Source organism: Centrocercus urophasianus, unplaced genomic scaffold, assembly GCF_019232065.1.
Source record: "Centrocercus urophasianus isolate 14NV4802_14NV808 unplaced genomic scaffold, USGS_Curo_1.0 seq_40, whole genome shotgun sequence".
NCBI lineage: Eukaryota > Metazoa > Chordata > Aves > Galliformes > Phasianidae > Centrocercus > Centrocercus urophasianus.
The window spans coordinates 656,264-680,398 of record NW_024884978.1 but is presented as its reverse complement, the minus strand read 5'-3'; the positions used below and the strand labels follow the sequence as shown (position 1 = coordinate 680,398).

At 52.3% G+C, this 24,135-nt stretch overlaps 1 protein-coding gene across 1 annotated transcript in view; it reads right to left on the bottom strand.

Annotated features, from left to right (window-relative positions):
* SLC39A11 (solute carrier family 39 member 11) overlaps positions 1-24,135 on the bottom strand; it is a 60,051-nt gene that overhangs the window by 35,571 nt on the left and 345 nt on the right. Inside the window, exons 2-5 of the mRNA XM_042832800.1 lie at positions 22,977-23,108; positions 22,029-22,067; positions 15,549-15,707; positions 2,856-2,979 (exon numbers count right to left, since the gene is read on the bottom strand). Of these exons, the coding sequence (XP_042688734.1) occupies positions 2,856-2,979; positions 15,549-15,707; positions 22,029-22,067; positions 22,977-23,108 (454 nt within the window). The remainder of the gene's footprint in view (positions 1-2,855; positions 2,980-15,548; positions 15,708-22,028; positions 22,068-22,976; positions 23,109-24,135) is intronic.

The window sequence follows — 24,135 nt, the reverse complement described above, 5'->3', positions numbered from 1 at the left end:
ACTGCTCTTCCCCTGTGGATTCGCTCACTGAACTGTGCAAGAATGCCATGGTGCCATTTCATAGAATGGCCTGAGTTGAAAAGGACCACAGTGATTGGTTTGAACCCCCTGCTGTGTGCAGGGTCACCAACCAGCAGCCCAGGCTGCCCAGAGCCACATCCAGCCTGGCTTTGAATGCCAGCAGTGATGGGGCATCCACAGCCTCCTTGGGCAACCTGTTCCAGTGTATCACCACCCTCTGTGTGAAAAACTTCCTCCTTGTATCTAACCTAAACCTCCCCTCTCTCAGTTTAACACCATTCCCCCTTGTCCTATCATTACCCCTTCTGAAAGCCAGCAGAGCCACCACCATAAAGCCCAGTGCCCCTTCATAGGGATGACTCCACGTTGGCAGCACCCTGTTGGATGCACACATTGGCAACATCCAGGCATTTCCTTGGACACAGAACATCTATGATACAGCAATGGGAACTCAGAGCAGGAATGAAGGAGGCTGCTTGTGAACATCACCACCCGCCATCAGACGAATGGCTCTGCACCAGGACATGGGGAAGGATCAGCACGCCTTGCTGCTCCATCGCCACAGCTTGCAGGGGTGTGAGTCACAGCTCGGGTTGCAGGATGCCATGCCCTATGTAAATCCTTTCTGAGAACTGCCCAAGAACACCGTGCACGTAGCTGTGATGGAAAGGGTCAAACCCGGACTTCCCAACCTGCAGGAAGCACAGCCCACAGTGATCTGCTGGAAGTATTCCTGTGCTTTGGAAGCACAAGGACCCACGGAGCTGGGGTAGCCATGGGGAGGGGGCAGCACTCTGAAGGGCTTTGTTTGTGCAAAGCAAAGCCAAAGAAACCTCCTCGTTCTTATCACTACCTGATCCCAGGGAGGGAGAGAAACAGCTTACTGCCATTTCTCACCCTGAGAAAGCAAAGACAAGGCTGGATTTGTAGTAACTGAAGCCCAGAGGTTATCTCACTCATCAAACACTGAGTCTAGACACATATTTCTCTGCAATTCACACAAATCTGCCTATACTCCATTTCACATCGACATGCAGGTACTCACGTCCCACTTCATGCACGCAGGAGGAGCCCCCTACCAACTCCCATCAGATCTCATTTGGAGCCACATCAACACCTGCTACACCTCCAGGGCAGCCCCCATCCTAGGGACCCATTGATCAGTCAGCAGCTGGATGGGGAGGAATTGAGGCCAGGGGTTCCCAGCCCCAAATCCACAGAGCCCAGCCTGGTGGGTCCGTGCACCTCCACATCCTACAGCCAGTAAAGACAACTGAGAACAGCACAGCGATGCGCTTTGGGATTTTGCTGTTGTTGTTTTCACAGCTTTAGCGATTTTCAAGCACGTAAATACGAAGTAAGGGTCAATGATTCAACAGCGATTAAGGCTGAAATGTTGCAGCTCATACCCATTAGACTTCAAAAATACCCATTATGTTTCCAAAGTGTTCCCAGGAGCCCAGCCAAGCAGTACTTGGGGGAGAGCTGCCTCCTCAGAAGGCTCCACGTACCTCGCGAGCACACCGAGCAGGCAAAAGCAGCAGCAAGAAACAAACAGAAGAATTAATGCATTGTAGATTCTTAATGCTGTTCCCACAGAGAGAGGAAAAAACCTTGGAGCCTGATGAAAATTTTCAATTCTCAAAACCGTTCGCACTGTTTGTAACTATGAAAGAAGACAAAAACATCAAACTGTAGTGGTTTAGGTTTGTGACAATTGCTGGGCTGCCTGCTTTCTCCTCTGTCCCTGGGATGGAGTTTCCACCCCACTGAACATCAAACCCCCACAGCAGCCCCACAGAGGGGATGTTGGAGCAGCCCTCAGGCTGTTCTGGGAGCCCCCCAGCACACCGTGCCCAGTGCAGGGCTTCCCTCCTTCCCTCCCTCCCTCCCTCTGGGGAAATGCAAGCTGGCATTTCAAATCCTGACAAATGCACAGATTTGAAACATTTTATGAAACATGCAATTAAGCAATGCTGTTAAATAACAGAGCCTGGTGTACGAGGATAGTGCTATTCTTTGCAAAAAGGATCGTTTCTTCATCTCAGCCCGCATCCAATTACTGACAGCTAAAACAGCATTTCACCCTATTGCCAACCAAGATAAAGCAGAGGGACGATGAGATTAATTCCCTAAATCACGTTTTCTTTGCCTAGAGAAAGGCTGAAGTGCAGCAGAACAGCAAGCTGTGCCACACAGAGGGTTTACATAGGGCACGGCACCCCCTCCCCCCACACACACACCACGGCCATTGGAAACCTGGCAAGCTTCCACCACTCCGAACTGGGAGTTCCTTCTTTAAAAGCTCTCCAAAGGGAAAGAGCTGCCAAAGAGACACTTCACTCCTCGCTTTGGCAGCTGAAATCCTATTAGCCTCCAAAATGAGGACTGACAGCACGACCGGAGGCTCTCATCTGTTATTAGGGAGGGCACCGAGGGTCAGCGGAGCAGGAACCTCCGTATGGCACTGAGCACCAAGGGCAGGGCAGTGCTGGCTGTGCCCACGCTCACAGTAAACTTATCTCAGGCTGAGCTGATGATTTCATTTCCCTGGTGAATTAGATATCTAGTTATCAATAATTCATAGCCACAGGCAGATGTGCAAGTGGTTTTGAGAAGTGAAGTAGAAACAGAAATAATGATTCTTGGAATGAAAGCCAGCGCAGAGACAGAACCAGAAGGGGAAGAGGAGGTGCACTTCGCACGCACGTGTCAAAACCAAGCTAATGTCAGTCACATACGTTACAGCCTGGGTGCCAGCTTAAGAGGGGCATTCCCAACGCTCTGCAGGTGGTATATGACAGGATGCTTGCCTGGATGGTGCCCAGCTCTACCTATCCGGATGGACAGCTCACTCTCGTGGTCTGGCCAGCAGGCAGGATCCTGCTCACACTTCTCTTTCGCCGCTCGCGGGTCGCAGCTCAAGGCAAACACAGTGGAGGGGGGTCCGCTGAAACCCTGCAATGCAAGAGGCAAATTTAGGCTTTTCCCACATCTTCCCATCGGCTTTCTCTCAGCCCTGTCCCCAGGGACTGCTCCAGCATCTGCATGGCTGGGAATGCCTAGGAGACAACGAGCTCCTGTGTGCCCAGGGGTTGGTGACCCAGTCCTGCTGACCCCAACAACGGGTTGGCACTGAGGTCTCATTTCTTCAGCCTGCGTTGGGTTTGCAAGGGAAACAGTATGTTCCAAAATGAACCAGTTTCCTCGGCCTTTAAGTGAGATGTCACGTTCACAACCACCCAGTGTTATTTCCAGAGCCAGAAGGCCCTGTGAGACTCCAGACTCAGCTGGAGTATATCCCTACAGCACTTGTAACCTCCAAAAAACAGCATGAGATGGCCAAAACCAACACATCCAGCTACGTGCAAAGTCTGCAGAGAGCAGAGCATGCAGCGAGAGGGACCCTGAGCCCTGCCAACCCAGGCAAGGCTCACACAAACCTGCTGCGACTGGGGACTGCCAGAGCATCAGCTAAAAGAATCCTAACAGCCTTGTTTGTGCTCTGGGACACGTGGCACCGAGCTCTGCCCCAGGCTGCTCAATCCCCCTGGAGCCCCATGGTTCCCAGCCAGAAGCAGTGGCACGCACAGGGATGGATGTCACCAGGCAGGAGCACGGGCTGAGCTCTGTGTTGGTGGCAGCAGAAGGAGGGGACATGCACCCAACAGCCCACAGCAGTAATGGGAGCCCTGCTGGGTAAGGTCGTGTTAAACAAAAGTAAAGGTTAAAGATGAATAACTCAGTCGTCTCTTCTCCCAGCATTTGCATGATACTGTCTGACCTGGGCTTTTAATACTAATCACACACTCGCTGCCGGTCTTCTCTTGCAGTTTAATCAGGGTGCACTCACCTCCTCTAACCCAGCACCTGGAAGCAGCGTTGTTGTAGGAGGGGCTGCTGCTCTGCTTGAGCAGGAACAATTTCTTCCCCCAAAAAGCAGCAGGGCACTGGCACAACTGCCAGGGAGTGGGGGGTTACCGCCCCTGGAGGTGTTCAGAACTGTGGGGATGTGGTACTGAGGGATGGCTGGGCTCGGGGATCTCGACCTTCAGCACGCTCTCCCTGCCCATGCACAGAGCTACCAAACCATCCAAACAACTGCAGCTCAAGTTAAAGAGGTCCCAGCAGCACAGTTCTCCCGAGGTCAGGCCGCTTGCCTCCACATTTGCAGTCCTGCAGAGCAGCATCCCACAGCTATTTGCTGCACAGCCAATGATTATCAACACGGTACCCGCAGCTCTGCTTCCGTGCAAGGAAACGCAAAACTTGAAGGTATTTCAAGATGCTTATTGTAAGGTCAGGTCACCTCCCTGCTGGCTGCACAAACACACAACTCTATCAATTGGAAAAAATATGAGTGACCTTCAGGAAAGCACACGGTTCTTCCAACTGTGATCGCTCTGAGTCATTTCAGTCCGGTCCCTGCATGAGTCCCTTAATTGGAACGTGTCAACGGGTTAAAAAAGCATTAGAAAGAGAAGAGGGAAGTCAACCCACATTAATTAGCTTGTGCCACTAATTAGCGTTAACTGAAATAACCACGGGGGCTGATTGCTTTCCAAAAGCCCAAATGCAAAGGAAGACAGGCACAGGAAGACCCGCGGAGCTGGGAGGAAACTATTCTGGGCACAGGAATCCCCGCGGCCCTCGCTTCTCTTTGCAGAGCTGCAGCAGAAAAGTCGGTAGGATTTCATGGCCGATTGTGTTCAAAGGAAATACAGCCTTACAGGCAGCAGAGAACAGTCAATTTCCACATGTATACATAATGAAAACTCAAGGAGGTGCCCAAGAGCATGGAAGCAGCGCCAGCAGCTCATGCCCTGAGACAGGGAAATCCCATTTGGGGTGTGAAACCCTCATCTGCAGCAGCCATAGTGTGGGGAAGGAGCAGACCGGCAGCAGCACCCAGTCCAGCTCCCCAAAGCGACCTATGCTGCAGATGGACACAATAGCCCCCTGGCCCTGCTGCATGGGATAGGCTTTTCTTCTTCCCCATGTCCTTGCAAGGCAAAGGGATCAGCACAGAGCTGTATGGTGGCTGAAGGAGAGCTCTCACCACACAGCAGGGTCAAGCCCTGGAGCACAGCATCCCAGATGCCCCCACATGATGCCAATCTGTCCTCCTGCACCAGCTGCCAGCAGAACCAAGTTTAACAGCAACACAACGGAGCGATGCCTTTAAGAAACAACCTGCTCCTTCCCCACGCATCCAATAAAGGAGAACAAATTAATGAAGGAATCAGGATGACAAAACACAACGCTACAGCTTGGCGGGGATCAGTCAGTACAGAACTTGAGGGTGCTGCCAACCCATTGCTGTGCTGGACGCCTCAGCAGCTCCACGGACACAAACTGCCATCCATCAGCCAGTGGCAGAAAGCATTTCAAGGGGAAAAAGAAATGGGATGGATTTTATGATGTGATTTTAAAACTAAATAAATGTTTCTAACTTGTCCAGGAGCTAACACAGAGGAACAAATAAGAGAGGGTAATAAGGATGCCTTGATGGTGCCCAGAGGCACTCAGTTTGTGCTTATTAAAAGAGAGAAAGTGGTAACAGAAAGGCAAAGCACCAGGATGGGTGGGCAGCAGTAGAGACAAAGAGCAGAGCTGTGAGGGACAGAGCAAGGCAGCCCCAAGCCCTGCACAGCCCCAGCTCCCAGCACAGCCACACAGTACTGCGTAAGGAGGAGAAAGCCAAATTTGTTTTCATATGCAAGCTGTGGGTCTTCAAGTGCTTCAGGTACATCTTGTTTTGCATTTTAATTTGCAGACCGCTAATAACAGACCAGCAATAACAGGCAGGGCAACAGAAAAGCACTTCAAAGCCAATTTTTCTCAGCCTTGCTAATGAGAGCCAGGTCAGCTCTGCTAACTGCACTGTAAGACATGGAGGTGTCTCAGGATTTCTTGCACTTTCCCCCTAGAGGTCAGCTGGCTGAGGTTTCATAACGCCTGAACCAGAGCAGGCACGACCAGAGGCAGCAATCAGAGCCACCTGCAGAGCTCCCAGCTGCACTGCCAGGAGAGCACAGACCATGCTAGAAAAGATGACGCACGGAAAAAATAAATGCACGGGATGCACAGCATGAGCTTGCATGGTCCTGGTGGTTACACAGAGATCTTGGGGTCTACAAACCCAGTCCAAACCCTAATCCCAACAGACAGCTCCCAGCTGGACCCTTGCTCCCCATCCCTGCGGAATCACAGGATTCTTAAGGTTGGAAAAGACCTTCACGATGTCCAAGCCCAACCCCAATCCATCCTACTGTGCCCATTGACCACATCTCTCAGTGCCACATCCCCATGGTCATGAAACACCTCCAGGGATGGTGACCACACCACTCTCTGGGCAGCTGCACCAGTCCCTGACCACTTTTTTGGGGATGTTTCCTAACATCCAACCTGAACATCCTCTGGTGCAACATGAGGCCATGATCTCTCCTCCTACTGAAGCCCCAGGGCTGAGCTCTATCCAGCAGTGGCTGGGGATCACCTTTCCCAGGCATCACAGCAGGAGCCCTTTGGAGACCTATCAGCACCAACTCACAGGGTCTGGATCTGAGCACAGCCACGTTTTCAGCCTCCAATAAAACAATCAATCCCATCATCATTCAGCCCCACCAGGACCATACCTCTACCCCACAGCTTTCCCAGGGGGCTCAGCCCACCACCCTCAGCCCTGCAGCCTGCACTACACTCACCCAAATGCACCCCGGGGCTGGGGGGAGGGGAAAGATGGGGGGGGTCTGGGGCTTCCAGTGCCCACACTGAGCATCTCCCATCTGCCTCCTGCCACACTGCATCCTCCCACATCCACACAGCCCGTAGCTATGGCAGCGGGAATGGGGAAGGGAAGGTTTGTCCCTGGATAGAAAAGAAATCAGCATTTGTTCATCAGGTTTTTGCTCCAACAGCATCTTGCAAGAAGACAACAGCAAACTAGAAGGTCTCTCCTGCTGCAATGAGACAGCAAAACTTCCCCCTAAGAACCGGGAGCAAGAGAGCTTAAGTGAATATTAAGGAAGCCCGGTATCAGTTTATCTGTAACTAATGTAATACTATTGCGAGTACATTTTATTCACTGCTAATTATCAGCTGCTTTGATAACTCATAATTCTTCCAAATTGCAAACAGCAGCTCTAATCATCGCTCCCCACTGACGAGCTGCAAGAATAAATCAATCCTCCTCCCACATCTCCCAGGGGATGAGGACAGTCCCAAGGGGTGATCCGGAGCATCCCAAGTGTCCCACAAAGGCAGACAAGCTGGTAAAAGATATTTTTGGTCAAAGCCAAATATATTGGGTTTTTTTTTTTTCCCTCATCTGTGTGTTCGGGACTTTGCCTTTCCAGGAGGGAGCACAAACACTACAGGAATGTTGCTGGCACTCCGTTCCCAAGCCCCCGAGGAAACCCAGGGGGTTTGTTACACAACGTGATGTTTTGTAAAGAGCAATATTTAACATGGCAGAGGGGAAGGAAGTTTTTGTAACCTCTGCCATTCCAAAAAAAAAATAAAGGCACGCAAATGGAGCTTTGTTTTTTTCCCTGCGATCCAGCTGAAAACAACTTGTTAAACAAACAAGACCTCCTCGGCAAAAGGAGAAGGCAAATTGATGTCACCAATCTCCTGCTCTGAGAACGCTTGGAGGAACTTTGAACCCAAGCAGCCCTTTGCTAAGCAATCATCTAAATCCATCTCTGGAAGGCACTGCTGCTGAGCCAGGACAGCAAGGTTAGGGGTGGCAACACCCAGAAGCGCACACATGGAACGCAGCCATCCTGCTGTCCTCCAGCTGCAACAGGTTGGAAGAATTCCCCCAGGGATGGCTCAGCCCATTGCCATCACTTGGCACAGCAGCACTGAGCCGGCGCTGCGAGATGAGGTTTTAATTGCGAGCAATAAGCCTTTAAGCCACCAACGGGATTAACCAAAGCTTTTGCTCCTCATGCTTACTGAAGCCTAAAGGAGCAGCTCTGCATCCTGCCCCAGTCTTTGCTTCCTGCTCACTTTGCATATTCAGAACGTGGCAGTGTGTATTTTCGCAGTCTCTATCGCGCGAGGCTTTTTGCAACAGTAAGAAAAAAAGCCAAGGGAACTTCAATTAACAGCTCATTTTCACACCGTGTAATTCTCAGGAATGATTTGCTATCAGTGCAGATTGAACTGATGGGGAAAAAGGGAAGAGCAGGCCCAGGAAGGGCTGGCAGAATGCTTTTCCTCAACCATGGGCCCCTTCTCCTGCAAGCACTGCCCCTGAGCCAGCAGTAAGAGCATCATCCCAAGACAGAGCCTGCAGCAAACTCACTCCCCAGCTCAAGGTTCTGCTACTGCTTTTTCTTTCTCACAGAGGAGATGCAGGCTTCTCAGGGTGTCTGCAGGAGGCAAGGGAGCCCGGTGCCTTCCCAGCACTCATCAGGAGAGGCCCTTCCATCAGACCAATTAGTTCGTTAATTCATTACGAGAGGTGTAATGAGGGACAAGGCACCTCCTAATTACCACCAATGAGAAGCTAACCAATTTCTCATGCTTCAGAGTGCAAGAAGTAGCAAGACTGCCCTAGAGGGCACAGCTGGATTTGGGGCCTGCCCTTAGCCAGTCACACAGCCTGCACTCACCCTTTGCATTCAAGGACACTTGGTTCACATTTTGCATTCCAAAACAGCTTCCAGCAAAGGAACCCAGTTCTGCTGCACCAGCATGGAGAGAACCCAGCAGGGTTCAGCATCTCTCCCTTTCTCAAGCTCCCTGCTGGTAAATAGGGCAGAACCCACATGCACAGAGGAGCACACCTCCTCTCCTCGCTTATTCTACCAAAACCTACAAAAAACACTCTCTGGGTTTTCACAACTCAGCTCTGTTGGTGGTTGTAAACCTGCACAGTGCTGCTCCCCTCCTGGCTGCATCTCATTCTCCCAAGCACCCATGAAATATCACTTACTTATATGTGCTACATTTACCTCACCAATAAAGTCCTGACAGGCCTTAAAATAAAAAACAGCACGTGAGAAATGTAAAGCAAACACAAGATGCCTTTCCAGCCTGCAGCTAAGGAAGGGCTCACGCAGACAGCTCCTCAATTTGCATTGGCTGTGAAGCCTGAGAGCACCACATTAACATCACCTCGTCTTCAATGCCTTGTTGATAATTAGAGCAGGGCAAGAGGCAGGAAAATGCATCGCAAAGGCTTTCACACCTGAAGCGTGACATCCTCAGGCAGCACCCAGTGCCCCCCTTTGCCTCACTAGAGGGGGAGGGACAGCCAGGTGGGCACCATGAGAAAAGCCTCAAGGATGAAAAACCAACACAAAACCTTTTCACTGCTCCCTGCCATGCTGGGCTGTGCAGCGGCAAGGTGTGGGGCTGTATGTCCTAACATGGGCACTGCTGTCCTCACCACGAGGCACAACATCAGCTCCTCGCAGCCCATCGCAGAGCAGGCAGCGTGTCGAGCAGATCTGGGTGAATCACAGCTTACCTCGAGAGCAGGCTGACATCGTGCTGCATTTCTAGATGGATGCAGATAGATTTCCCGTGCTTTACATGAAAGCAGGCTTCCTCTCCCTGACAGTTCACCAACCAATCAATTGGAGCTTGACTCTCTTAATGGCAGGTTCACGCTTCGCAGTGGAGGCATTCATTTGGGTGATGCCAGGAACAAATTCTAAGGCGCATTTGAAGATGAAGGAACAGATGAGGAGCCATCAATAGCACTCATTGTACCACAGGTGCACAAGGCCTCTTGCAGGTACCCAAAATCAGTGTATAAACACTGCTGAAGCTCATCCTATGGCTGAAGATGTTTCTCCCAACGTGAACTGGCACCACAATCCCTAAACAGGGACCAAGCCTGAGCCCTCCACTGAATCACTGCATATCCCAAGTTGGAAGGGATCCATAAGGATCACCGAGTCCATCCCTAAGGTGCAGGGACAGCAGTGTCCCCACGAGCTGCTGTCCCCACTGCCACCCCCCATTCAGCCCCACAGCAGCTCAATCCAGAGGAAAAGCAAAGCAACCAGCAATGCGTGCTCCAATTCAGTCAGCAGAGAGCTCACAGTGCCCAGGATCCAGCAGAACTGGCCCTGACAGCAACAACCCACCATGTTACCATTGAGATGCACCCAGCAGATATGGGGGAGATCTGTCATTCCCATTTACTATGGTTTTGGTTATTATTATTATTATTATTTTTTTTTCCTTTCCAAAATTTATTCTCCTTTACAAATTTCAGCCAGCCCCTTTGCAGTAACTGAAATGCAGCAGGGCAGAGAGCAGTCCTACTTTGACTGGAGCCTTATCAACAGGTAACAACCCACCATCAGGGTAACCAGAGGGAATGGACAGAAATGCACGGCATAGAGGTAACGGGGGAGAAGCATGGCTGGCACAGTGCTTACAGCTCATTGAATTAAGCCAGGGTCCCCCAGCCCTGACTTCTGCAGGATTGTGCACCTCCTGCTGTCAGCAGCTCCTACCACTGCAGGGTCCATCTGCCATCAAAGCACTCAAGAAATATCATTTATTTAAATGGAGGCTTGCCTTGGGGAGCAAGACCAGCAAGACGCTGTCAGAGGAGAACTGGTATCCACCAAGGATCCCATAGGTGGGTTCAAAGAAGCAGAAGCACCTTCCCCATATTCCACACGCCCAAAGATGGTCCCCTTCCTCAGTGACCAGAGTAGGATCCCCCTGTCTGAGCCAGCAGGATGTGGAGCAGACCAAGCAGAAGGGCTGCTGTTTGTTTTCCCCGAAGCAAAGGAAGTCAGATCAGAGCAGGAATGCAGTCAGGCTGCAGCTCACCAACCCCATCCATCCAGCTCATCCCATCCCTGCTACGAGGCAGACTCCACTCCTGCAGCCCCTGCACACACAGAACACGAGCTCAGCTGGGATCTGGAGCAAGCCTGAAACCCCAGCAACAAGCACAGCTCACAGATAGACAAGTTTTGTAACCATGCATTTACAGGCCTGCCAGTTCCCACCTTCTGCAGAAGTAACACCACTCAGTCCAACAACCAGAGCTCCCCAAGCAGGAGCTGACTACAAAACGAACTGCAGAGCAGCTCAGATGAAATGCATCATCTCCTTTTGCTGCACAACTCCTGCAGTGCCCCGGGAACCAGAGCCAGCAATCCCCTGCTCCAGGTCCTCACCCAACACAGCTCAAGTCTGTGTTCCCAAACCCTGAGCAACTTCTGTCCCATGGCCAGGAACTCAATAAGCCAGAAAACACACTGGGCACACATACATACACACCCTTAGGTTAACACTCAGAACACAAAGCCTCCACCTACTACAGCAATGAGGATGTGCAGCTAATTAACTTTCTAGGAGTCACAAATGAACAGGAAAAAGCACATTAAGAATGGGAACTCGTGATGGGCACGTCTCAGGGGAATTAACAAATCGCATCAGAGGAATTTTTATTCTGTTTATAAATTGATGCTGGTGATGAGCCCCAGCAAACCCCTCCCACCACATGGAATAACAAAGCCATCAGCCCTGGCCCCACACAGATCCCACAGGAGAGCTGCACCGTTGCTGTGGGGCTGGCAGGGATTTGGGAAGCAATGCATACCTCCTTCAGGCACATCCAGAGCCAAACTGCAGATACCATCATTACTACGAGGGACAGCGTCCCTGGGATGTCTGTTTACTGAGTTCTCCAGTCCTTCCCAAGAGTGCTCCCAGAAATAGCCTAAAATTCACCATGCAAAGTGCTTGATCCCACAACAGACTCTAAAAAAAGCTCACACGCATCATTGGTTTTGCTGTGCTCACCCAGGCCAGCACACACCAAGACCCCATTGCAGCGCTCACAAACACGTGGATGAGGGGCAGGAGCACAGCACTGCTCTGCTACCAGGGGAGTTAATGGCATCTGGCCCTTGCTACCCCATGTACACACTCACTCCTCCCTCACTGACCCCAGGCCAAGTTCCTCACACTCCCACCTGCCCATCAAGCCACCACACAGCTGCACAGAGCAGCGTGAGAAGCCCCACATCAGGTAAGAGACATCAGCCAGGTGCTGAGCACAATTCCACCATGCAGCTTCCTCTCACAGAGCACCTGCCAACCCAGGAGAAAGGCTTTTAAAAGCCACTTTAGATACTATTTACTGTAAATCTAAGGAATGCTCCACCCATCACATGCAGCTTTATTGATTTACCCTGCAGTCAGAAAAAACAAACCCTGTATCTAGCTGGCAAGAAAATAAAAAAAAATTCGATCAAGGAGGTATTTCCAGGGTGGAACAACAGCCTCTCTCCACTCATCCTTTACCCAAACACTGCTCCAGCTATGGCTGGGTACCCAACAGCTCCCTGGCAGGGTACCCATGAGCTGCTGCCCATCTCACATCCCCTTCACACGCCCAGACCCCAGCATAGCACAGAAGTCTACCCGACATTTCCAGCCCCACAAGCCTTGAGGTAAAGGAGACGAAGGTGATTAAGCATCATTATCCTATTTAGCATGATGACCCCAAAGCAGGGAGGATGTCATGCAGCCGGGCAGCGGAAGGAACGTCGTGGTTAATGGGAAGGACAGACACAGCAGCACATTGGGGTGACGCAGCCCACGAGGGTCTGAGCCCTGCAGTAATTTTTATCTCCAGATGCATTTTTTCTCCCTTCCCTGAATTGTACCATCTTCCCTGTTCCACCAGCACCAAGCTTCACTCCCTCAAAGGAGCCTTTAAAGAGCAGTGATCCAGAAAAGGAAAAAGCAATAGAGCTCCTCCAAGCCACAGCTCTAACACAGGCTGTGCTCCAAATACACCCACCTGGACACAAGAGCAGTAATAGGCACTGGGACTGCCTGCAGCCCCCGCCTGAGGCTTGCTGACCTGGCTGTAAAGAGGCTGTCAGCGTCCAGCAGCTTGAAGATGAAAGAAAACACATGCATGCGTGCAAAGATTTAGGAGCAAAAGCAGCCAGGGAGTGTTTGAAGACGAGGGGCAGAGCTGGCTGCCTCTTTCAGACTCCTGTAGAATTCCTTTGGGAAGAGTAAGGCCAGAGCAAGAACCCAAAGGTGGAAGCACAACACATCACGCACACCAGAAGGCAGCAAAGTCAGCAGAGCTGCAAGACAGATTTGAAGGATGAGAATAATATTCCTTAATTCCAGTGTTCTTATGTGCTACTGCAGACCAAAGGCAGCCACTCGGCCTCGGGGACCCTTTGTGCAGAGCGCTGTGCCAACACACAGCTTTCATTAAGCCAGTCCTCCTTCAAAGGCTCTGATTGTTATCCTTAGCCCCGGTGCTTTCTGTGCACAGGGGAGAGCTCCTCACCCCACCACCTGCCCCTCAGAACATCACCAAGTGGGAATAATGTTAGAATTCAGCACAGGAAGGAGGAAGTTGCTGCAGCATCACCAGGGCCAGGAGAAGAAAGAAGCAGGCAGGTCACTCAGTAAGGGTAAGGTATTCCCTGAAGGTACAACAACACCCTGTTGCAGAATCAGCTCTGCTAAATATGACGTGGAAGGAGGTGGTTAGTAGCATAAAGGAGATGCCCACTGTTCAGGGTTCTGAGGTCTGTTCTGCAAAGGTCACGCTCCCCAAGCGCACCCAAACACCGTGTCACACCTTGCTGTTCTCTGCCAGCTCTACAGACTCAGCTAACAGACAAGCAAACATACTAAAGCCTTCCCACAGGGAAGCCGTGAACAGTAAAGATGTAATAGATTAAATCTGTCTTTTGTAGGGAATTTAATGACTACAGCTGTTCAGCATCATTAACCACTTTGTCTTGGCTTAAACCCCCCCCCCCATCCCTCCCCCAGCACTGCTGCTGAGCAAACAGCCGGGTACCAACAGAGCTGCTGCCAGCTGCGGGGGGAGCGAGGCAGTGCTCCCCACCTGGGAGCAGCTCTGGGGTGATAAGGAGTCATTAAAAGCTTTTAGGACCCGTTGCTATACAGCACAGCAATGAGGGAGGGGAGCCGGGGGTGGGCAGGGCTCTGTGCCAGAGCTGCGTATGGAAACGGCTCCTCCTGCCCAGGGCTGGGTGCCCGCTGCTCTCCTCAATATGCCTCTGTCTCCTGATTCCAAGAGGAGGGAGAAAAGAAATAAAAATCAAGACTGCAAGACGCTAAGTGATGTAGAAAGAAGCAAGGCTTGGTGAAGAGCTCACGGAAGCACAAAGAGCTGAGCAGGAGCAGCAGCTCTTCTCCCATCAGGACTGGGCTGGACGTTGAGCCCCAGCAAGACCAACGTGTTTCTAACACGCTTGGCACTGTCCCTGGTCATCCTGCTCTTTACAACACAAGAATTTCATGCCCCAGTGCTCTTCCACCCCTACACACACTCCCATTTCAAAATGCACACCAGCACAAAGCCACCAGGAAAGAGCAGGCTTCATGATGCAACTGTTTGTCTGTTCTGTTGAGAAACACCAGCATCAGACAGCTGATCAAACACAGCAGCACTATGCAGCCAAGGCAAACCAGTGCTGGAGACCTCAGGTTGCACAGAGCAGACACAAAAGGCACAGACCTGCTGCTGACACCCCCCCAATGCTGCACGGCAGGGCCAGCAGCCTCAGCTCTGCACAGTGCTGCTGCTGAGAGGTGCTGAGCAAAGGCACACAGCCCCAGGGCACAGCACCGTTTCTGGGAGCACCAGGAGGAGGCAGAGAGAGACCTGGCCCATCTGACTGTGCCTGTTAGGGGAGGCTTGAAATGCAAAGGCATGGACACAGCCACAACCACCAGCCCTGCCACTCCTCAAAGGGAACATCTCATGCTCCTCATCACAAATAATCCTACTTGCACTAAAATAATCGATTTTTTTTTTTTTTTAATAATCTGTTTGGAGGGTTTTGATAACATCCTTTCAGATGAAGCCGTTTGTAGGTTTTCAGCTGTAGAAGCTCCAGCAGACCTTCTGATTTATTTATTTTTTTTTAATAATACTCTTAGACAGTAGGGTGGTTCATTCACTTCTGAGATGCTGAGAGGGCTGGCAGCTCTGCAAATTAAACCTCTGGGCTGAAACAGAAGGTCACACCTGAGCTGTTTGTGAAGTGTTGCCAGTGAAAAGAACAAAAGCAGAAGCGTGGAAAATAAAGGAAGCAAAAAGGAAAGAGCACAGACAGCCCAAAGCTGCATTCAGCACAGGCAGAGCCACAGAGTCTTGGGGAAAAGAGAGTTTCATTAGATCTGTGATAGAAAACAGCCTGTATCTGGCTTCTGTCACAGTGGAATCCAAAGGAAGCACAGAGGATGCAAAAGTACACGAGTTTTCGTGGCCTGGGACTACCAGCAGATCCAACAGCATTGCTCCACTGCTGTCTGTGCACAACTCCTGCACCCACCCCACAGCCTGCTGCGAGCAGTGCCCCGCTCAGCTCCACGAACCCCACACTGCAGGAAACAGGAATGTTACACTGAGGTTAGGAACACGTTTCTACCCCAAACAGCAACCCCAGAGCACACTGGCACCAGCTGTGGCTGCAGCACTGGGTCAGCCCCATGGTGTGCAGCAGGCAGAGCCTTGGGAGTGCACTTACCAGCACCGGGATGAGGAGGTCAGCAAAGAAAACAAAAGCTGCTCCCAGAGCAAAGCCCACGGCCACGGGGACGAAAGCGAAGGCTCCAAAGCTGCCAGAGTGCTCGGCCATCTCAATAGCCGGGGCCAGGAGGGACCAGTAGGAGGCAGCCAGCATGACCTAGGAGACAGAAGGTGAGTGGTGAGAGCATGGGGACCACGCTGCTCTGCTCCCATAGGCTGAGAACCGAAGTCCCCCATGGGCATCGATGCGCTCGGCCACGCAAGCAGTGCGGCCACTGTAACCCAGCCCCACCAACATACACAGCATCCCAGCCCAACTCAAGGATGGAGAAGGAAGGATTTTCCATCAGTATGAACCAGGAGTGTTTTTGTTGTCTCAAGCCTAAAACAGTGAGCGAAGCACATGAGATGGTTAGGGGAATTTTCTGGGGAATTCAGCAGCTGCAGAGCAGGAAAACCTCCCTTATCCCTGGGGAGCACCCAGGCACTGCCTGCTCTGGGCACAGATCCCAGCAGAGCTCTGTGCATTGCTTAGTGTTTAGCAGCAGCACCTGGAAAGGAGAAGGAACTATCCCAGAAAAATAGAATTTGGGACCTGTGGGGTTTTTCCAACCCAGCCCAGAGCAGGGCAGGTTCTGTCACAGCTGGTTGCTCTGGGTGTTTCCCAGATTAGAGAACAGAAAGCCAAGCAAGGCACCGCTTCCACCAGCTTATACTAAAGGACCTATCACCAATGTGTATTTTATCCCCTTATCTCTTCCTCTGCTTTGCTGCATGACGCACTGGGCTGGGTTAATTGGAAATCACCAGCCCAGCCCCAGCAACAACGCTGCAGCTCACCTGGGACCAGCACTGGGGAATGACCCCATTGGGCTCAATGATTATTTAGTTTCTATCCAAAAGCCAGGCTTAATACAGGGGGGGCAGGGAAGAGATGTGAAGCAGAGGTAGCAAAGGCAGCAGCTGGATGCCCACTGTTCCCACAGCACAGATGGGTCTGTGTCACTGGGATGAGGACAGAGACCATGGGGGAGCAATCTTCCCAGGGTCTCCATCCTCCACCAGTGGGGATGCTGTGGGATGCTGCTCTCCACCCCACAGGATCTATGGGATGCTCTGCCAGCTGCATGGTGCTCAGAGGAGGTCCTGCCCAGCTTGCTCTTGCTGTATGAGCATCCTCCTGCAGAACAGAGGTGTGTAATGAATTACCCCACTTTAAATCATTTTTAAAGAAGGAGTGAGATGCCTATTGCTGTAGATACCAGTCCCTGAGGGATTGTGTAAATCTCAGCTCTCTATGAGTAAGAAGAAAGCAGGCTGTCATGTCAGACTTAACCACAGCTGTCAAACTTCATATTTCAAATGCCACCTCCTTTAAAAAAACAACAACACACCCCAACATGGAAACACTGGGAAAGGCTTTGCAGAATTATATTGTCATCTTATGTTAAGATATCATTCCCCACGTGCAGCAGAAGGCTGACACAGCTGAGCCTCCAAATCCCTTTACCACTGAAGTCAGCATCAGAGCTCCCACAGCCTTGCTGCGTGCAGCCCCCAGAGGAGCAAGGCACAGCTTTAAGCTGCCCAAACCTCACCAAGCTCAAGGAGCAGCGCTGGGCTGCACTGAGAGGTTGGGTTTGCTCAGGAAGGAGAAGGGATTCATTTCTGTGCCCAGGTTGTCAGCATGACAGTGAACCTCTACAGCCGCCCTAGAAAGAATGGCAATGGTATTTCAGTCGTGGGACACTCAGATGACCTCCCATCCTACTCCCAGGGTCACCAACGCTCTCCTTTGGCACACAGTGGTTATGGCTGCACAGAGCCCAGGATCCCCCCCATAGAGACAGAATACAACCACCACAGCATTACAGGACAAGGAGCACCTAAAGCAAAAATAAGAGAGCATGATCTCCCCTTCCAGCATGCACCGTGCACTCAAGAGAAAGCCCTGCCTGCATCCAGCTCAGATCAATAGAGCACGAAGCCATTCCCACAGAGGATAAGTTCTGCACAAAGCCTTCCCACTGCATTTGCTGGCAGTGCATAGCGGTCTGCTCAGCTCCAACAGGAGCAGGAGCCCAGCACCAGGCTGGCACAGGCACGCACAGCTCCTGCCAAACCCTCAGCAGAGCCTTCGTGCTCTGGAGCTGAGCTGCAACAACACCATAAAGCCACCAGCTTTGGGAAAACAAAGGGAGGATGGGGAGGAGGAGGCCCAGCAGAAGGCAGTTTTGCACCTAAAGCACCCCCAGGCTGCAGGGAGCCCAGCTTTTCCTTATAGCAGCCAGCACATCCAGATACAGCAGGTCTTCTCAGCCAGGAGCATGGAACACATGTGCAGGGTGGGTTTGGTTTCATTCCCTTGCTTTGTACCTCCACAGCAGCAGTGCAAGACTTTTCCACAGCTGAAATTGAGCTGACACAAGATTGAGCTCTGAAAAGCAGGGGTTCCCGTGGGCTCAGAACCCGAATGCCTCACACCAGGACAGCCTGGCACCAGGGAAAATGAGTGAAGCCAGACCTGTTTCCTCCTACTGATGGGAAACAGCCCAAAACGTGCCAGTCCACAACCACAATAACACTGCCAGCTCCCCACCAGCACCAGCATCTCCATCCAGGGGAGGACTCAGCCCCCAAAGCTCCCCAGAACACTGCAGCCCCAGCTCTGCACTTCCCCTCCCCAGCCCAAGCAGGGTGCCACAGTGCCACAGCTGGGCACAGCCACCCGAAACCACACTCGTGTCAAAATTAAAGCATTCTCTGCAGGATTCTTCTTGGCATCATGCTTCTGTAGTGGGAGCACAGCCTTGGAGGAAGCAGCCCCATGAATGGCACACGGATGGGAGGACCTGAAGGGAGATTCCCCCCAACAAAACAGGAAAGAGAACTGCAAGGCAAGAGATTGGCAGGACGCTTCCCCAGTGGACTTCCATGCCTGACTTCATTAAGGCTCCAGCAACAAGCAGCAGCCTCAGCAGACCTGTGTAAATTACCCATGCTGTTTTAAGCAGCACTGAAAGGGAATATTCATTGCCAGACTCATCTGGTACAGCGTAAAGAGCACGTCTTCATGATTTTTCTGCTTCACCTGGGACAAAAGAAATCAAACCGCAGCCCAATAAAAGGAACAGCCACGCAGGGGATGAGGACTGCTAGCATTCATATGGGCATCAGCCCCTTGATGTTCAGATAGCACAGCACCTCCAGGACAACGCTGAGATAACAGGGGACGTTTCAGAAAAAAAGGCCTGGTTGAAGAACATCAGATTTAAGAGAAAAGCCAGAATTCCACATCAGCTGCCCCAATAAGCAAAGCCTGGTCTCCATGGAAACGCACCGCCTCTGCGTGCCCAACCCGCTGTTATCCATGGTTTGCATGGAGGGAACTGAGGCAGACAAACAGCCAGGTGCTCAGCAGCAATGGGGTGGAAGCAGCCGAGCATCCCCTTCACTGCACCTCCACACGTGCCACCCAGCACAGACAGCCACACCAAAGGGGTGAAGCCAACGTGCTTCACTTTGTGGCTATGCCCCAGCTCGGGGCAGCACAGCAATGTGAGCACAGGCTCCAGTTTGCACCTGCTCCCCCCAGAGCAGAGGTGGACCTGCAGGGTGAGCTGTGGCTCCCCAGGTCCCCAGCCACACCGGATCATCCACCTCGAGTCACTCGAGTGTCCCCATCCCTGACCTCCTGGCTCAGCCAGCAGTGGCAGAGAAGTCTTGACTTCATTCTCAATACTTCACAATGAAGGCTCCCAAGACGCAGGCAGGGAAATTGTTACCCGCAGGACACAATTACTGCTGTGACCCATCTCACAAGCAAGCCTGGCCCTGGAGAGCACGGCACAGACCCCAGCAGCCCTATCAGTGGCTCCAGGGACATGGAGCTGAGCACCAAAGCGGTGCAGTTAGAAGCCATGCAGCACACGGGGCGAGGAGGTTTGCTGGCTCCAGCAGAGCACAGGGGAATGCAGAGAAACCCAACAGCCCAGATTTCAGAGCTCGCACCACAGATCAATTCAGTTCTTTCTCTATTCCAGCACTCGGAGACACAGCCTGTATATATTGGCAGGAGATTTACATCAAAGAGACGGCGTTTAGCAGAAATTCCTTACAGCAGAAGTAGTCCCTGATCACTGTCTGAAGAAACATTTTTTTTCAGGGCAGAAGAGAGAGAACGGCACAAACAGCTTTCAGAACAGGCTGCTCACATCCTGCTCTTCCTCCCCACAGTCAGGATGCACAGAGCACCCACGGACTGCCTGCTCTCCTCTGCTGGAAGGGCACCAGCGTGGCCAGAAAGGGTCTTACAGCACTGCCCAGCTGCAAGGAGCAAAGCCTGGCTGGGACTTGGATGGGGTTCTGTTACTTGGGGTAGCCCCCACTGGCATGGGGGCAGTTTAAAGGTGTGGGGTTAAGTGCAACCTCTGGAAGGAGGCACTTTGGTCCCTTAGCAGACAAAAGGCAGAGTGCAACGGGCACATCTGGAACAAATCTAACAGAAACGACAAAGATCCAAGCTCCAGTGTTTCTGCCACGTCAGTGCTGCCAAGCACTCAGCCCTAGGGTGCAGAGCTGCTCCCAAAAGGTGCAGTGCTACCATCACCTCCTCCCCAGGGGCCGCTGGCACCAGAGCAGGGCTGCACAGCTCGTGCTTGGCATGGGCAGCTCACCAGAACCAGCAACCCATAAACAGCCACGAGTCACAGCTGGTAGCAATGCTTCCAGCAGCAGGACCCTGCAGCCCTGATGGTGTTCCCCCTCAGATACTGCAGTGCTCTCAGGAAGATTTCCCTTCCCTGCTCCCAGCAAATGCAAGAAAGCCATGGAACAGCCAGTGTTTGTAGGACATCTGCTCTGCGGCTGAGCCACACCTCTGCCACGCAGGGATGACTCAGTGACAGCACTGGAGCTAACACAGCAGCTGCCAGAAGGCAGCAGCACCCATAGCACATCCTGGTACCTCCTCAGATGGGGACAGAAGAGCTACAGCTGAACGGGATGGAGACAGCAGGAAGCACCTGGCAGCACCTCCCTGACTTGCAGATGAGCTGCTTGTAGGAACAAGGCAGCTCAGAAATCAAGCACTGGAGCCAAGCTCCAGAACAAGCAATTCCTAGAGCATGTGATTAATTTATAAAAGATGACCCAAGAATTTGTTGCAACAGACTACCTGAATTATTCACATCACTAGCAGGTAACTGATATGTTCCAGAAAAACCTGATAGGAAGCAAACCAAGTTCTGCAGAGCTTCACCTTACCTGCCTAGGCATGGGTGCAGCTCCTCCTGACCCCAGCGCAGCTGGGTTTGACTCAAGCATTTGGAACAGAGGAAAGCTTGTCATCTCCAGGGCTGTAAACAAACTTCACCTTGATCAACAGGGCTGCAGTGGAATACACACATAGCAAAGAGCCCTGCTCGACACACAGCATCAGTGCTAGCAGTTACACCCTGTGCAACAGACAGGCTCCTGCTTCATCCTGAAACCTGGCAGCATCTTCCTTGCTCCAGGTGCCAGATAACAGAGCCAGGACACAGTGAGAGAGAGGGCTCTGGCTGAGCCCTTTGCTCAGTGTCCAAGGACACTAGGAACGCACTGGGCAGAAGGAGGCAGCACTGGACTGGGCAGCAAGAAGCTGCATCCAACCTCTGCTAACACAGCAATGGATCTGACAGCATGTGGGAAGTCCAGACACCTACAGCCAAACCACTCCTGAAATCCTTCTTTACAGCCAGCTCCCACAGCACATCCCATCGATGCCAAGAGCATTCCTCAGGGCTTCCTACCAGGGTTGAAGTGCCTTCCTAAAGCCTTCGGGTGCTGACAGGTTGGTGTTTCAGCAGGTCGCCAAGACACACCAGCACTGCAGGGAAAAGCAGCGCCGTCCACCAAGCACCGGCAGCCAGAGAACATCTACAGCTCTCAGACATAGAAAACAAATGTGATTTATTGAGTCTGAATGAGCCTCCACTTGCTCATAAACACCCCAGAGTCTGGGCAGTGGGAGACATTCTACATCCACAAGCCCCAGCACAACATCAAACCACAACTGACGCCACAGTTTCACCTCTTCCTTCAAGACCTAGTGAGCACTACGTTTACTGTATGCCCTTGATTTAGGCTTCACTGCCTTTATTCTCCAGGATTTTAAGCACTCTAGCTCAGCAGGACAGCAAGAAGCGAGTTATACACACTAGCCCGCAGGACAAGAGTTCTCCAGTCCAACTGAACTGCTCCAGGACAAAGAATTCAGGAGCCCAAGGAGGTGAAAAGAGCATAACCCCAAAGCTGGCACCCTCGTGCCCCCAGCCAGCACTGCACCATGCCCCTCTGCTGCCACAGCAGAGCAGCAGGTAAGCACCAAGGGATGCTAACAGCAGCAAGTAACCAAACGATGTACAGAGAAGCAGCAGAGATGTCAGCATGAGAAAGCACATGGAGGCAGTGAGCAGGACGAGGATGCAGCACTTACCCCTGCAGCAAAGCCCAGGCTCCCATCCAGGATCCGCCTCTGAAACAAGAAAACGAACACAAAGCACAGCATTTACTAAGGGCACAAGAGGCAGAGTGCAGCCACACCACAAAGACACACGGAGAGGAGGCAGCTGTGCTGGTGTCACACTAAGGTGACTTTCTTCTTCTTCCCATTTTTGCAACCCAAGCAATTGCCACGCTGTCATACAACATGCAGTGCTTCAGTATCCAGCCCTGCAGCCACCCTCCTGGAGCAGAGGTGTCTCCTCCAGTGTCACCCAGAGCCTGAGGGCTGTCCTGGCAACAACTTCATGTGCCAATTCACCAATGCTGCCCTGTGATCACCCCAAGGATGTAGGGGGCAAACTAGAAGCCATTTGTACACCACTGCCATTCATCTCCCCTCCCTTGAAGGTCTTTACTCCTCTACCAACGTGCTGCTACAAACAAAGCCATTAGTCTGTAGCCCAGCACGTACCCTGCCTGCTTCACCCACAGCAGTTTTTCTCCTTTAGCACATTGCCCTCCCCCAAGAAGAAAAGCAGCGTGCTGCTGCAAAGGGAATCTCACTTTGCAGCACGCTCCTGAATAAATCATCACAAGAGAGAGACATAAATAATAAATCCATCACAGCAATTCTGAACACAACAGCGGGGGATGGGGTCTCCAATTTTGGAATATGAAATAACTTAATGATTAGAGCTCTGCTTGTTCTGAGCATCACACAGCAGAGGGGAAAAAGCCCATTGCTCTGCCCCCAACACCACAGCCCAGGGTTGAGAATTTCATTTCCTCCTTTGTTGTGCTGGCACACAGGAGAGGAACAAGCTGGATTCTTTCCCCGCCAGCCCAAGGACCACTCAGGGCCAAAATAAAGTCCCTTCTGCTCAGGTTCCAACTGCCAAAGCTGCCTGTGAGCCGAGTGCAGCCCTTGCCCAGTACTCACCTGCCCACTGGAGAAGATGAACACCAGTGCTGAGCCAGCAGCTGTCAGCCCCCAGGTGAGGAGGGTCCCCAGCACCGCCTGCAGCACCGGGCCCTGCCCTGGGATCATGCTGAGTGCACAGGGAGCGGCAGCCTAGGAAAGACAGGGAGGATCAGGAGAAGCCTGCAGTGTAAGGATGTGGGACAACCCACGTGTCACTGCCTGGCTGATGGGGGAGCTCAGCCCCTCACTCAAGGGACAGAGCTCACTGAGCTGTGTGCCCTCGATCTCTGCGTTTCTTGTTGCAATTTAACCCAAACATAGAGCAGAGATTACAGGCAGGTCCAACCCTACACACAGCCAACGCTGGGCTCAGACCCAGGGAGCAGAAGCCCTATCCAGGCAGGGAATGGCATCCTCCACCCACTGGAGCATCTCCCAAGTCTGGAGGGTGTTTTGCTTGGAGCAAGCACGAGCCCAGCTCCCACGCAAGCTCTTCCAGCATGACCTCACGTGCACGTTGAGGAGCAGGAAGAACACAGGGATCAACCTAACACCTCACTGAGCACAGCTCGGCCCACATCCCCTGGCAGCTCCCAGACACAAGCCTCACACCCCACTTCTTTGTGCCAAAAACCCATCCTACAGGCATCACAAAGACAAACATCCTTACAGGACAGCCAGGACAGCAGGAAAAGAATCATCCCTGGAATGGGCACCACAGCATGGCTCAAAACCCACAGCTAGTGGCTAAAGACAGCCAGGACACCTGGGTTGCAGACTTGCAACTAGTTTGTAACAGACAGGCTCGCTAAGAATGCGGCCATATAGGGATAAACATATATTTTTACACACACACACCTTTGTCTCTTTTTCCCCCCTCGGGGGGCTCAGAGTGCCCTCCCAGCCCCCAGCAGGTGTCAGCCTTGCCCCAGCGCGGTCAGCTACCCGGCCCCAAGCAGAAGGACATCCCCAACTTCCCTACCTGTGTCCCCAGCGCCTGCGGAGCCCCACAGCCCCCACACCGTCCCCCTCCACACCCCACGAACCGGCTGCCAGCCCTCCGCGCTCCAGGCCCACAGCCGCCAGCCAAGGCCGGAGGTCTGAAACCCCCAGACCCAAAGCCCGGAGCCCGCAGCCCCTCACGCCCAGGCCCCAACCCCACAGACTCTCACAATCC